The 13,306-nt window shown below is 47.9% G+C and overlaps 1 protein-coding gene across 1 annotated transcript; it reads right to left on the bottom strand.

Moving 5' to 3' along the window:
- Positions 1–7,712: 7,712 nt before the first annotated feature.
- LSM8 (LSM8 homolog, U6 small nuclear RNA associated) lies at positions 7,713–12,347 on the bottom strand. The gene is made up of 4 exons (XM_075929157.1): positions 12,202–12,347; positions 10,214–10,254; positions 9,549–9,676; positions 7,713–7,960 (listed from the first exon to the last, which is right to left on the bottom strand). Exons 1-4 carry the CDS (start codon positions 12,230–12,232, stop codon positions 7,870–7,872), a joined length of 291 nt encoding a protein of 96 aa, XP_075785272.1. The 5' UTR covers positions 12,233–12,347; the 3' UTR covers positions 7,713–7,869.
- Between the last annotated feature and the right edge of the window lie 959 nt (positions 12,348–13,306).

Below are 13,306 nucleotides of genomic sequence, written 5' to 3' on the forward strand. Positions count from 1 at the left end.
TCTGTATATTTTATCTGTAATTATGTATTCGGTTAAAAGAGAGGAAGGGACCTCAATTTGTACACTTCAGGCAGGAAAATAGAACAAAGAACTTTGGAACTGAGAAACAAAGAGCTCTTGAACCACAGAAGAGAGGATCTGTGGAAAGAAAACAACCCCAGTCTCCAGAGGCTGACCAATCTAAGTTTTGGGTAAGACTGATATACAGTTAGGGTACATCTACACTGCATAGCTATTTCGGGATACTGGAGGTATCCCGAAATAGCTACCCCGTATCTACACAAGCTGCCCGTTATTTCAAAATATTTTTCGAAATAATAGGTGTGCTATTTCACCATCCCAGTAATCCTCGTTGCACAAGGGATAAGGGATGGCTTGAAATAGCACATTATTTTGAAATTTGGCACTGTGTAAATGCACCAAATTTCAAAATAAGCTATTTTGAAATAGATTTGAAATAAGATACTCAATTTGCGTAGTGCAAATTGCGTATCTTATTTCAAGTTTAGGATGCTATATAGATTGTAACCCTTAGATTGTTACATTAAACCTTTCTATCTTGCTTATGCTCTGATCCTATTATTATGATTAAACAATACCTTGCAGAAAAAGAAGTTGTGTTCAATAAATATTTGTTCTGTATTTGAGTTAAAAACAGATGATGCTGTGTCACCATATGGTGATAACACTCTCCTCGTTCCACTCGTATCTCTGGAAAATGTTAAACAGAAGCTGCTAAAATCAGACATTTTTAAATTAGCAGGTACAGAGAAATTGCATCTCAGAATTTTAAAGGCGTCCAGCTGAGAAGCAATCTGGATGGTAATTGCTGATTTTTAGTATGTCTTGGAGCACTGGGGAAGTTCCAGAAGATAGGAACAAAGCTAATGTGCCAGTTTTTTAAAAAGGTTAATAGATGACTAGGGTAACTATAGGCCTATCAATTACTAATGAACTAAATGAGGGTAATTAATGCAAATCAACATGGGTTTATAGAAAATGGATCCTAACTTGGTATCTTCTTGATGAGATTATAAATTTGGTTGCTAAATAGAATAGTGTTGACGGCCTATATTTAGAGTTTGGGATGCTGTTTGATTTGCCATATGACATTTTGATTAAAAAATTAGAATGCTATATGTTACATGGATTAAAGACTGGCTAAATGAAATCTCAAAATGTAACTGTAAATGAAATCATTATCAAAGAGAGCCTGTTTCCATTAGCATCCTGTAGGGATTGGATTTTGACCCCACACTATTTAACATCTTTATAAATGACCTGGAAGAAAAAAATAAAATCACTGATAAAGCCTGTAGATGACACAAAAAATGGAGTGATTAATAATGAAAAGAGCAGGCCCCTGATTCAGAGCAATCAATCTGGATCATTTGAAAAACTAGGCACAAACAAAGAATATATGTTTTAGTAAGGTGAGTGTGGCGGGGTCCCCAGCCCCACTCTCTCCTCCACAAGGTTAAAGCAGGCCCTGAGGCCTGGTCTGCAGTCAAAGCAGGCCCTGAGGCCTGGTCCAGCACAATTTGCAGGCCCTGAGGCCTAGTCTGTGCCCTGAGGGGATGAGGTAGGGGGGTCCGGGCCCTCCCTCTCCACCAGACCTCAACCCAGGGCCCTAGTAGTGGTGGGTGGTTCCCACCACTGGCTCGGCAGGGAGTTCTCCCCAAAACGCGCCGATCCCACTGGGGGGTTCCCTGCTCCGGGTTGCTTCCTACCCCAGCCCTGTGGCCAACGGAGACCCCACCTGGCGACGGCGGCAATGTCAGCAGGTCCCGTGTCTGGGGCAGCAGCGAAAGGGTTGTCCACTGTGGCAGGGCAGGCGGCCCCCCGGAGTCGGCATTGTGGGCATGCTCAACCCGGGGACGGTAGCAGCGACGGCAGGCGGTCCCAACGGCTCTGGTTCCAGCAGCAGGTCCAGCTGTGGCTCTGCGGTTTGGGCCGGAGTTCCTTCCTCCCCAGAGGTCCACCCCAACTGAGCAGCCCGGCAGCCTTTTATACTGAGGCTGCACTGCAAACATGCCCAGCAGGGCTGTGGGGGAGGGGTGTATTCTACCCAATAGACGGGCTCTCCTCCCCCCTGTTCAGTGCAGGGCAGGCTAGCCCTGTCACAGTGAGATATAAATGTACAGATCTAGGTACAAAGAATGTAGGCTACACTTGCAGGGTGGGAGACTATCCTGAGAACCCCATGCTCTAAAAACATTTGGGGATTGTGATGGATAATCAGCTCAACATGAGCTTCCAGTGTGATGCTATGGCCAAAAGAGCTAAAATGATCTTGAAATGCATAAATCAAGACATTTTGAGTAGGAGTAGAGAGGCTATTTTGCCTCTGTAATTGGCACTGGTGTGACAATTGCCAAAATGCCATGTCCAGTTCTCCTTCCCATATACACAGGATGTTGATAAATTGGAGAGCATTCAGAGAAGAGCCTCAAGAGTAAGTAAAGAATTAGAAAACATGCCTTATAATGAGATATTCAAGGAACTCAATCTATTTATCTTAACAAAGAGAAGACTAAGGGGTGTCTTGATTAGTCTTTAAGTACCTAAATGGCGAACAAACATTTAAGATGGGCTCTTCAGTTTAGCAGAGAAAGGTATAACACAATCTAATTGCTGGAAGTTGAAGCTAGACAAAACAGACTGGAAATAAGGTATAGATTTTCAACAGTGAGAGTAATCACGGGAACTATTTACCAATGGCAGTGATGGATTCTCCATCACTAACAATTTTTAAATCAAAATAGGATGTGTTTCTAAGGGCATGTTTACACTAGGAAATTATTTTGCAATAAGTAAATCAAAATAATAATTCCTGAAATAACAAAACTGCAATTCCCAACCATGGGGAAGCATTGAAATTAGTCAGAATTATTTCAAAATAACATATCCTCATTGATTGGAGCCTGCCTCAGAGTTAGAACCCCCCGGAAGCACTCTGGGTAGGGCAGCAAGAGGGCGGACACTTCTTGCAGCTGCTTGGTCAGGCAAGCTGTGCGCATACTTTCAGGGATTCCTCTCTACGGCCACATCTCACATGCCACCTCTCCACTGCATCCCCTTGTGGGACACAAAAGGAGCACGATGTGCTTTGGTTGCCCTTGCGGATGACACAGCACTCACAGCATGGAGCCAGAGCTGCTGCAGAGCAGTACCATGCTCATGCTGTGTCTCATGGCGCAATTCATCCAGACTGCCCACATGCTGCTCCAGCAGGACAAGGACCAGCTTGGACAACAGCCCTGCTCACTCAGGTCTTGGTGCTCCTCAAGCCCCTGAACACCATGGACTGCCGCTTCTGGCAGAGGGAGACCAGTGTGGACTGGTGGGACCGCATTGTCCTGCAGCAATGGGATGACCAGGAGTGGACACAGAACTTCTGCATGTGGAAAGCCACCTTCCTCAAGCTGAGTGGCTCACCCCTGCACTCAGGTGACAGGGCACCCACATGACACCTGCCATCCCTGTGCAGAAGCGCATCGCCATCACCCTGTGGAAGCTTAACACACCAGACAACTACTACTCCATCGGGAACCAGTTCAGCATGGGGAAATCCAGTGGGGGCCATGCTCCTGCAGGTAGCCAAGGCCATCAACCAGGTGCTGTTACAGAGGGTCATCAGTCTGGGAAACATGGACACCATCGTCGATGGCTTTGCTGCCATGGACTTCCCCAACTGCAGGGGGGGGCCTAGATAGCACTCACATCCCCATCTTAGCCCTTGACCACAATGTCTTGGACTACATAAACAGGACTGGGTACTACTCGATGGTAATGCAGGCCCTCATGGATTACAAGGGATGCTTCACCAATATTAGCATCAGAGGGTCAGGGAAGGCGCATGACACCAGCAACTTCCAGAACTCCTGCTTGTTCCAAAAGATGCATGTCAGCACTTTTTCCCCTGACTGCACCATCAGTCAGGGAGGTGATGCACCTTACACCTTGCTCCCCAGCTCATGAAGTCCTACATAGGCAGCCTAGATCCTACCAAGGAGCACTTCAATGCCAGGCTGAGCAGGTGCCGTATGGTGGTGGCGTGTGCATTCAGTCATTTAAAGGGGTGGTTTAGGAGTTTCTTCAGCCATCTGGACCTCAGAGCCACAACCCCTTCATGTTGGTGGCCTGCTATGTGCTCCACAAGCTGAGAGAGAGCAAGGGCAGGGGAGACTTTTCTGCCAGGTTGCGGGGCTGAGGCTGAATGGCTGGCCATGGCATTCAAGCATTCGGACACCAGAGCCAACAGGAGAGCACATCAAGGGGCTGTGCTCATCAGGGAGGCCTTGAGGAAGAATTTCATCCAAGGCCAGCTGTGTGACTCTTCCCCTGTACCTCTCCACAAGGGGCCCCTGCATTCCCTGTGTGTGCCTTTCCCTCCCTTTCCACCTTCTCCCCCCTCCCCCCCACCCTGAAAAGCGAATAATAAAGCCATGTTTCTTGAAAGAACAGGACTGTTTATTGGTGGGACATACAACAGAGGAGAGACTGGGGAAAGAACCTGAAATGGCGGGGGTGAGGGGAGGAGCGGGGCTTAGGGATGAGGCTGGTGCCTGTCTCTAGTTGGTCAGGAGGATTTGGATGCCTGAGAGGTCCCACTGCCATGTATTGTGGAGCCCCAGTGGTCCCTGAGGGGATTAGGAAGGAAGTAATGGGTGGAGTGGGGAGGTGGCTGGTGGCTCACTCCATGCACCAGGCCTTGTGCTCCCTCATCGAGATGAGGAAGGAGCACACGGCCTCGTGCTGGTGCACCAGCTAGTCCCAGGAGGTCTTCCTCTGCTCCTGGTCCTAGACAAGGGACAGCAGGCAGACCATCTGCTCCCGCATCAGGTCCTCGTGGGTTCTTCTCTTGCTGCAGAGCCCACGGAGTTGTGCAGATGGCATGGGAGGTGGGGGATGTGCCAAGCTTGCAGCTGACCCAGCTGTGAAGAAAAGTTACAAGAGCAGTCATCCTAGGAGCTACTGTGTATGAAGCCTAGCCCTAATCTGAGCCAACAGTGATGTGCTTCAAGCAAGACCATAGGTTGCCTAGACAGTAGGCACTTTCCTGCAGAAGCACAGAAATTCCAGGGGAGCATCACTACCCCCACATCCTGGGGACAAACAGGCATGGGTAGGAAGGGGAGATAGGGTGATTTAGCTTCCTACTGTGTCCCACACATGCCAGGTCCAGCACTGGCAGTGTCCTGGAGAGAGAAAGCTTCTATCCCTGCCCGTTGGAAGAGGGGGCGTTGTTGGGGGAGGTGTGTGTGAATGGCAGATGCCACTTGTTGGAGAGAGCACTAATGGGTTCCCCTCCTCTTTCTCCCCGAGCAGGTTCTCATGCATGGGATCAGTCTCCTCCACATCGCTGCACTCGACTGGAAGCAAATGCTGCCTGAGAGGGCAGGCATGACCTTGTGCCGTGTGGAGCATGGCTCCATGACCCCAGACTCCTTAGTGGTGTCTTGTTGTGGGAAGGTCCCCACAACCGAGGACAGAGTAAGGCAGGCCTCTCCAGGAATCTTGGGAGAAGGACTGAGGGGTTCCTGTGTGAAAGCATCATGAGGCTGTGTGCTCTGGACTGGTGCTCCACGTGCACAGACCATTGTGTGACCCCCCTCAAGCCAAGTAGGACAAGCAAGGAACATGCATCCCCTCGCAGTCTGTCACCCGCCCCGTGTGTATATAGGAAAAGTTATATAACTCACCTGAATTGCCTTCTCTGGATTCTTCCAAAGCCTAGAAGGCACATGTAAGGGAAGACTGGCTCCAGGATGAGGAGCAGGTCCTGGCTGGCAGGCATGAACGTCTGGCTGGTCTCACCTGCAACCATGCCCTTCTGGAGCCTAATGCTGAGGTAGCAGCAGGAGTGCATGCAGCCGTAGGAGGCTCTGATGGAGTGCTTGGGTCACTCATACCTCCCTTGGATGCTGCTGTGTCATGCAGGGCTTGCAAAGCTCACCTTGTGGGACAAGCCCTTCTCCTGCTGCCAGGAGTTTTAAGCTCCACGGGACAAGGGGAGCATTGCAGATGCCAGGTGTGGCCAGAGCAGTCAGAACTACAGCTGTGAGCAGTCTCTAGAGGCCAATTATTTTGAATTAGCAGCAGTTGAGTGTCCATACTAACACTTTTGAAATAATTTCAAAATTAGTGTTATTCCCCAAGGAAAGCAGGAGTAAAGATTTTGAAATAAAACAGGCTTGGTAGTGTGGACACTCCACTTAGTTTGATATAAGGGGGGGTTATTTCAAAATAACTCCCTGGTGTAGACCAGGGCTAAAAGATCTGCTCTAGGAATTATTTGGGGTGAGTTCTATGGCCTGTGCTGAACAGGTTAGACTGTATTAACTACTAGTCATGGCTCCCAAAGGGAAGACTTGCAGGCTGTCAAACGGTCAGGTTTGTTGAGCCATCACTGTTATCATCCAAGGGACTTAGCTGAGATGCAGTCAGAGTGGAGGAATTATGGGATTCCACACCAGGAGAGGTGCAGGCAAGAGGCCTACCACCAAACAAGAGACGTGTGTATTCAGTGAGACTGGAAGCAGAGTCAGAGGTGCAGTTAGCTCCTCTCCTTGTACTAATCCCACAGTACAGATCAAGCTAATCTAGATTTGAGCAATTAGATGAATAAATCTTCAGAATTAGAAACTATTTTTAATACAGCTCTGGAGAGTCAGTTTTACCTGACCAATGTGTGTAGCTATGTCTATTTTCTGTACATTGCACATTTAAATGTGTAAGGACTCTGTTTTTGTATAGTAATTACTGCAACCTTTATCTCCAATGTTAATGATCTCTCTAGGTGAAACCTGTATTTTAATACTTTTTTCACTTAGAAAAGGGCACGGTTAAGCTTGACAAGCTATTTTGCAGTGCACGGCTAGAGTTCCTCATTATTTAAAATAGCCCAATGCTTCACTTTAGAGAAAAATGAACAAATTGTTCTACTCTAACATTAACCTGTGCCAACAATAAGTAAAAAACTAAGGCTTCATAAAAAAGTTACACATTAGCAAACGATTCATTCTCTTGATTCAGGTTTTCCCCAGAGTTTAAGGTGCAAAAGGGATGGTTATTTTTGTCATAGAATTAAGTCTTCCTTCCATCTGATAACTCAGATTAAGGTCTCCTGTTCACAGTGAATAGATATTATAGTAGCCTCGTGATAAAAAGGTATGTTTATTTTGCAAAGTGATATTCAAATCCCTCAGAAGTATACTGAAGTTATGAGTGCTATGGCATTTGTGAATTGATGTGATTGCTAGAATGATTTAAGAAAAAAAATCAGCTGTTTTGGAATTACTAGAAGAGTGCAACAGTCTCATGAAGTTGATAAAGGCAAGTTTCCAGTACTTTAGAAACATGCATCACGAAACTTCCATATATAGGATAATATACAAGGATCCTACTATTAAACTTTCACTCCTGCACTCAAATCTGAACTGTTTGTCCAACACACATCACTATTCATAATACTGAAATATCACACATTAAAAAAACCTACTTATTGGCAGAGGTTAAACTGATTTGTGTATATATGCTGTGTAATTTACAAATCATAACAAAGCACACTTCACCCTCAACAGTAGCGATTTATGTTTCTACTTCACAAGTACCATTTAAGAGTCATTTACATATGAAGTGTCAAATGATTCTAAATGCTAATGCCTCCTGTATGTATACTTTGTAGTAAAATTATGTAAGAGACTTAATTAAAATGCAGATATTTTAATTTACATATCAAAGTATAACATTCACATAATAAAGTGTGTCCCAAACAACTTACAACAATTTGTAAAAATTCTTCATGCTGTTTTTTTAAATAATTCTATACAGCCAAAGTTTACAAAGTCCTTGTGTTTCTCCTTTTCAGTGTGCTACTGAGTTCAAAGGTTCTGCTCGAATATTCCCCAAGTCAAGTGCTGAATCTGTCTCTTCATCAATTTCACCAATAACCGCGCTACAAGAAAGAAAAAAAAGATTAAGCACTCTGGCTATATCTACACTACAGGGTTTTTGCAAAAAAACTGGCGGAGCGTGCACACCTCAAGCACATTTTTGCACAAGAAATTGACAGAACAGAGGGCTTTTGTCGGTAGAGTTATTTCTCTCCCCATGAGGAATAACTCCTTTTTGCGCTACAGTGTGCTGCTTGCACAAAAAGGCAGGTGTGGACACTCTGAAGGGGTTTTTGTGCAAGAAACCCCAATTGGAAAAAGCACAGGTGCTCTGATTCACAGAATGATCATCAGAGCTTTCTTGTGCAAGAGTGTCCATGCAGTGTGGATGCAAAAGTGATGTGCTTTGAGGTTTGGACACACTTTTGTGCAAGAAGTGCACAAAGCTTCTTGCGCAAAAACCCTGCAGTGTAGACAAAGCCTATTAGTAGAAATTATCCCTGGAGCAGGTATTTTAATTTGGGTGGGACTCTTAATCTAGGAAAATGTCCTAACTGCAAGACTGTGGCCTTATTTTAATTTGTTTTCCCTGGGCCAATGACTTCATTATCATCATGCATAATAATGTATATTCACTGGGCCAAGGAGAGAATAAGAATGACTCTATAGCAGTGGTCAATCGTGATCAACTGCTCAATCATGGGGAGTCTCCTAGTGGATTGTGACTGGACTTGGCAGGCTCCCTGTCTACCTTGCCCTACCTGCTGGCCCATTCCCAGGAGCAAGGCCCTGTATGTGTTAATGAGAAGGAATATGGGAGTAGAAGTCGTGGTGAGTTGCTCCTGCCTGCAAGCACTACCCCCTGCAGCTTCTATTGGCCAAGAGTGGGACACTGTGGCCAATGGGAATTAGCAGGGACGATGCCAGCATGCAGAGCGACGTGCCCTCTGCCCTCTCACTTCTGGGGCCACAGGAGTTTGTTGGCCTCTTCTGGGAGCATCACATAGAGCCCTGTGTGAATATAAATGTCTAACCAGAGATAGACATTGATATCCACTGATCTGAAGAGACATGCTCACAAAAGATGCTGTGACCAAAGGAGACAAATGTGATGCCACCCCTCTCAGGAGCCACTCCCCTGCACCAGCAGCTCCTCCCAGCCCTGCCACCACTGCAGCTGTATGAGCCCAGACAGGAGACAGAGCTGGTGGTGGAACTACCCTTCCTTTTGTTTGTTTTAAACCCGCTCCTTATTAATTTCATTTGGTGACCCCTAGTTCTTGTGTCATTGCAGAGAGTAAATAACTTTTCCTTATTTACTTTCTCTATATCTCTGTAAAATGTCTTCCTCATTTTCTAGACATAAGTGTGTACATCCTCATCCACACTAATACTGAGACACTTCTTGACCATTTCAGTAAGGGGCCCCAAAAACTGGAGACAACTATTTTAGTCATTCTAGAGATGTTTGCCTACTACATCAAAGGCCAAGGCAGGTTTGCTGTTACCGTATGTTCTGAACATGTGAGTAAAAATAATTTAGGGTTTCTAGGGCTATCAACCTGACATCTTGCATCACTACAGCTTTAATTTATAACATTAACTAATTGTGATTTGACTGGTTTAGAAAAAAGCAGCAGCTGTACTTACACATTATCTCCTCTAACAATATACAGTCCCAATACTACTTGTTCAACTCCTTGTGAAGAACTGAACACCCGTTCATGGCTTTCATCCAAAATCAAGTTGATGGTCTGATCAAAACCTTTGAGGGTTCCCTAAAAAGTGCACAAAAATTTTGAATTCCAATTATCTTTAAGTTTCTCATTTTAGGTCACAAGCATATCCCAGGTAGCAGTATATTATAGAAGAGTTAACAGATTTTATTCTGAGTTTTAAAGCTGAATAAACACATACTCTGTTAGAGACTGGAACTTGAAAACAGAGTCAGTTTAAGACAATTATTTACTATCATGTATTACAAGTAGCAAGGAGTTAAGATTAGTGTAACTTGAATATGAGTCACTTTTTTCAAGCATACTTTGTGCAGTAGAGAGCCCCTTACAAATAGCCAGTTTCACCATTTCTGCTGTAGTTTTCCTTGTTTGTTTTAAACTGACAGACTTTTAAAAGTGATGTCTCTTTTTATAAAAAAAATTACTTAGGTTCTGTATGAAAGATGAGAAATGTTCAAGATGAGCTGTTTCCAAGCTTTATTTGTTTGTAGCATCTGCCATTAGAAGTTGAATGTTCTGTTTTCTAAAAACTCACATACTCCAAGCAACACTATTTGCATAGTACTAATTTATACTCACCACAATCATTCTTCCATCAGAAGTAATAACTGCTACAGTGCCTAACAGTATAGTCAAGGAAATCTTTCAAAATATATATATTCACAGCTTGAAACAATATGTTAAGTTCAACAAAATCTGTAATATAAATTATGAGGCAAGAAATTAGACTCTGTTCCTTAAGAATTTCTTACTCAAAAAATTGTTAAAGAAATCTGTTAACTGAGTGATGAAATCAACCTCTGAAATTAGCAGTCATCTAGGTAATTTTTTTTGTTTGGTCAAACCAGCATCACACTGTTTTCCTTTTTCCCTAAAGGCTGGAGAACTATACAGGCAGTCCCCTAGTTACGCGGATCCGACTTATGTCGGATCCGCAGTTACGAACGGGGCCTGTCTCCCTGGTCTCCAGCAGACCAGGAAGAGGAAGCAAAGCGGCGGAGGCTGTCCGCTGCCCACGTGTTCCGCCGCTTTGCTCCCCGTCCCCCTGGTCTGCAGACCAGGGAGACGGGGAGCAAAGCAGAGCAAAGCCAAGGAGCCCAAGGGCAGCAGGACAGCCACGGCGTGTCTGGGCTGTCCCGCTGCCCCCGGGCTCCGCGGCTTTGCTCCGGACGCCTGTGGTACAGCAGCTGGGGCGCTGCCGGTTGGTCCCGTAGCGCCGCTCTGGGCGCTACTGGACCAACCCGGCAGCACCCCAGCTGCTCTGCCCCAGGCGTCCTGATTCAGCCACTGCTGGTCAGTTTCAGCAGCGTCTGAATCAGGACGCCTGGGGCAGAGCAGCTTGGGTGCTGCTGGGTTGGTCCAGTAGCGCCGAGGAGCGGCGGCGCTACTGGACCAACCCAGCAGCACCCCAGCTGCTCTGCCCCAGGCGTCCCCAAGTCAGCCGCTGCTGAAACTGACCAGTGGCTGACTACAGGAAGCCCCTGCCCCAGGCTTCCTGGAATCAGCCGCTGATCAGTTTCAGCAGCAGGTGACTTGGGGATGCCTGGGGTTCTTAAGTTGAATCTGTATGTAAGTCAGAACTGGCGTCCAGATTCAGCCGCTGTTGAAATTGATCAGTTTCAGCAGCGGCTGAATCTGGACGCCAGTTCCGACTTACATACAGATTCAACTTAAGAACAAACCTACAGTCCCTATCTTGTACGTAACCCGGGGACTGCCTGTATAGCAAAGTGGCCTTTAACTCAAGGCACTGATTGTTCAAATGTAAGGAGTCAGATGAGGAGGAACTAAAGGTTTATCCCACATTGCCCTCATGATATTTTCCTGTCCCATGTCCACTAATTGTACTCACAGAAAGCAGCAGACCCCCAAATATTGAGGAAAGCATTTTTCTTTGTCACCTGGCCAGTGTCAGCCACCCTGTCTAGGCTGACTCCCTAAAGAGTTTTGGTTATGCCCCCCCATCTCTGTTTCTGACTCTGGACTACAGATTCACTAGATGTAAGACCAGAATTGGATCATTAGAGTAACGAGTCTGATCTGCAGGTCCCAGCTCACCCCGTACTGACCATCATTTGTGCTGGGCACATTACTCCAAGTAACGAACAGTCTTCCCTTCAAAACACCCCGAGATGCTGATTCGGGCGCATCCCTGGCTGGTCTGTGAGACAATCACCCTGACAACTAAACGCTCCTGCCCTCGTTTCAAGCTGCGTGTTCAGCCTCGGAGCCCCGCCGGGGTCACTCTCATTGTCCCCGTTTTCCAACTGGGTAAACTGAGGCACTGGCAGCGACTTGCCCCATGGCACCTAACTGGGCAGAGCCAAGTCCCAGCTCAGTGCTCTGCCCACTAGGCCGCGCTGCCCCCACGCCAGGCGTCCCCGGGAGGTCTCTCAAGGCACCGTGAGCAGCAATGGCTCAGCCCCATCCCCGCACAGCCCGGACCAGCTGAGCCGGCCGGCACGGGGCGGGGAGCCTCCCATACAGGTCGCCGCCGAGACCCTCAGGGAAAGGGGGAGCAGGGCGCTGTAATCCCCCCCCAGCCGCCCCCGCCGGCGGAAGGATACGGTTGATGTAGTTCTCCAGCGCCGAGGTCATGGCAGCGACGGATCCGTCCCGCGCTCTCGCTAGCACCGGGCCCTCAACCGCTTCCCGCGAGACTTCGCGGGTTCCCGCGCCAAACGTTCAGAGACGCCGCTGGCTCGCCTCGCTGCGCACGCGCGCGCATGACGCCAGTTGGGGGGGGGGGGGGCTGTGTTTTTTGCGGTGGCCGCCAGGCGTTTCCTGCGGCCGTTACAGTCTCTGGGCAAAGCGCTGGCCCCTCCCCCGCGAAGCCAGGCGAGACGCAAGGCTGAAGGAGCTGGGGGGCGGGATGGAGGCTCCGGGTAGTTGGGCGGCGGGATCCTGGCCACCCCCCAGCCGTGTGCTCCAGCCCTGGCTGCCGGTGCCGACTCTGGGCTCCGGCACGTCGGGCTCCGGGTTCAGCTCCTGGGCCGCGCGGCGCCCGGCTTGTCTCTGGGCTCGCTGGGCAGGCCCCGCCCCACCGCCTTGGCCAGGCGGCAGCAAGTTCTGACCCAGCCTCCAACTCCAGCTTCTGGCCCCGGCCCGGCCCGCGGGCACTGACCCCTCCCCCCATCTCATGGCAGCGGGCGCCAATCCCCGGCTCCAGACGGCGGCGGGGCTCAGCCCCCCAACCTGCATCCATCACCCCATTGCCCCGGGCTCCCGCTGCGCCCTCAGCCCAGCATCTGTTCCGCCATGGGCCCCACTGCCGCCCCCACCGCCCCCCTCAGGCCCTCGCCCCTGTCCAGGGTTTAATTAGTCCTGAGGAAAGTGCTGTTGTTAAACATTCAAGTACCGCTTTTCTCAGCAGACACACTAGTTTGCTGGGAAGCTGTGAAAAGTGACACTTGTATGTAGGTTAATATCCCTTATCCTTTTTCACAGCCTCCCAGGTGGCTATCAGGTGTCTGGCGAAAAGTGATTATTAAACAAATATAAATATCACTGATCACAGTACTTGTTTATTATTACGTCTGCGAAATAACCCTACATACATACATTGCAATGATCTGGATGTGCAAACGTGTGTATATTAATTTGTTTTTTCTTAAATTCAGAAGTGAACTTAAGCTTAAGCTCTGGCAACAGCTGGCTGAGCTGCAGCAAAAG

The sequence above is a fragment of the Pelodiscus sinensis genome, chromosome 1 (genome assembly GCF_049634645.1).
Source record: "Pelodiscus sinensis isolate JC-2024 chromosome 1, ASM4963464v1, whole genome shotgun sequence".
In the NCBI taxonomy this organism is placed as follows: Eukaryota; Metazoa; Chordata; order Testudines; family Trionychidae; genus Pelodiscus; species Pelodiscus sinensis.

Coding starts and splice junctions, on each gene's coding strand:
- LSM8 (XM_075929157.1), bottom strand. CDS start 12,232: ATGACCTCGGCGCTGGAGAACTACATCAACC. Junction 9,677..10,213: donor CTGATGGAAGAATGATTGTG/GTGAGTATAAAT, acceptor TGCACTTTTTAG/GGAACCCTCAAAGGTTTTGA. Junction 7,961..9,548: donor ATTGTTAGAGGAGATAATGT/GTAAGTACAGCT, acceptor TCTTTCTTGTAG/CGCGGTTATTGGTGAAATTG.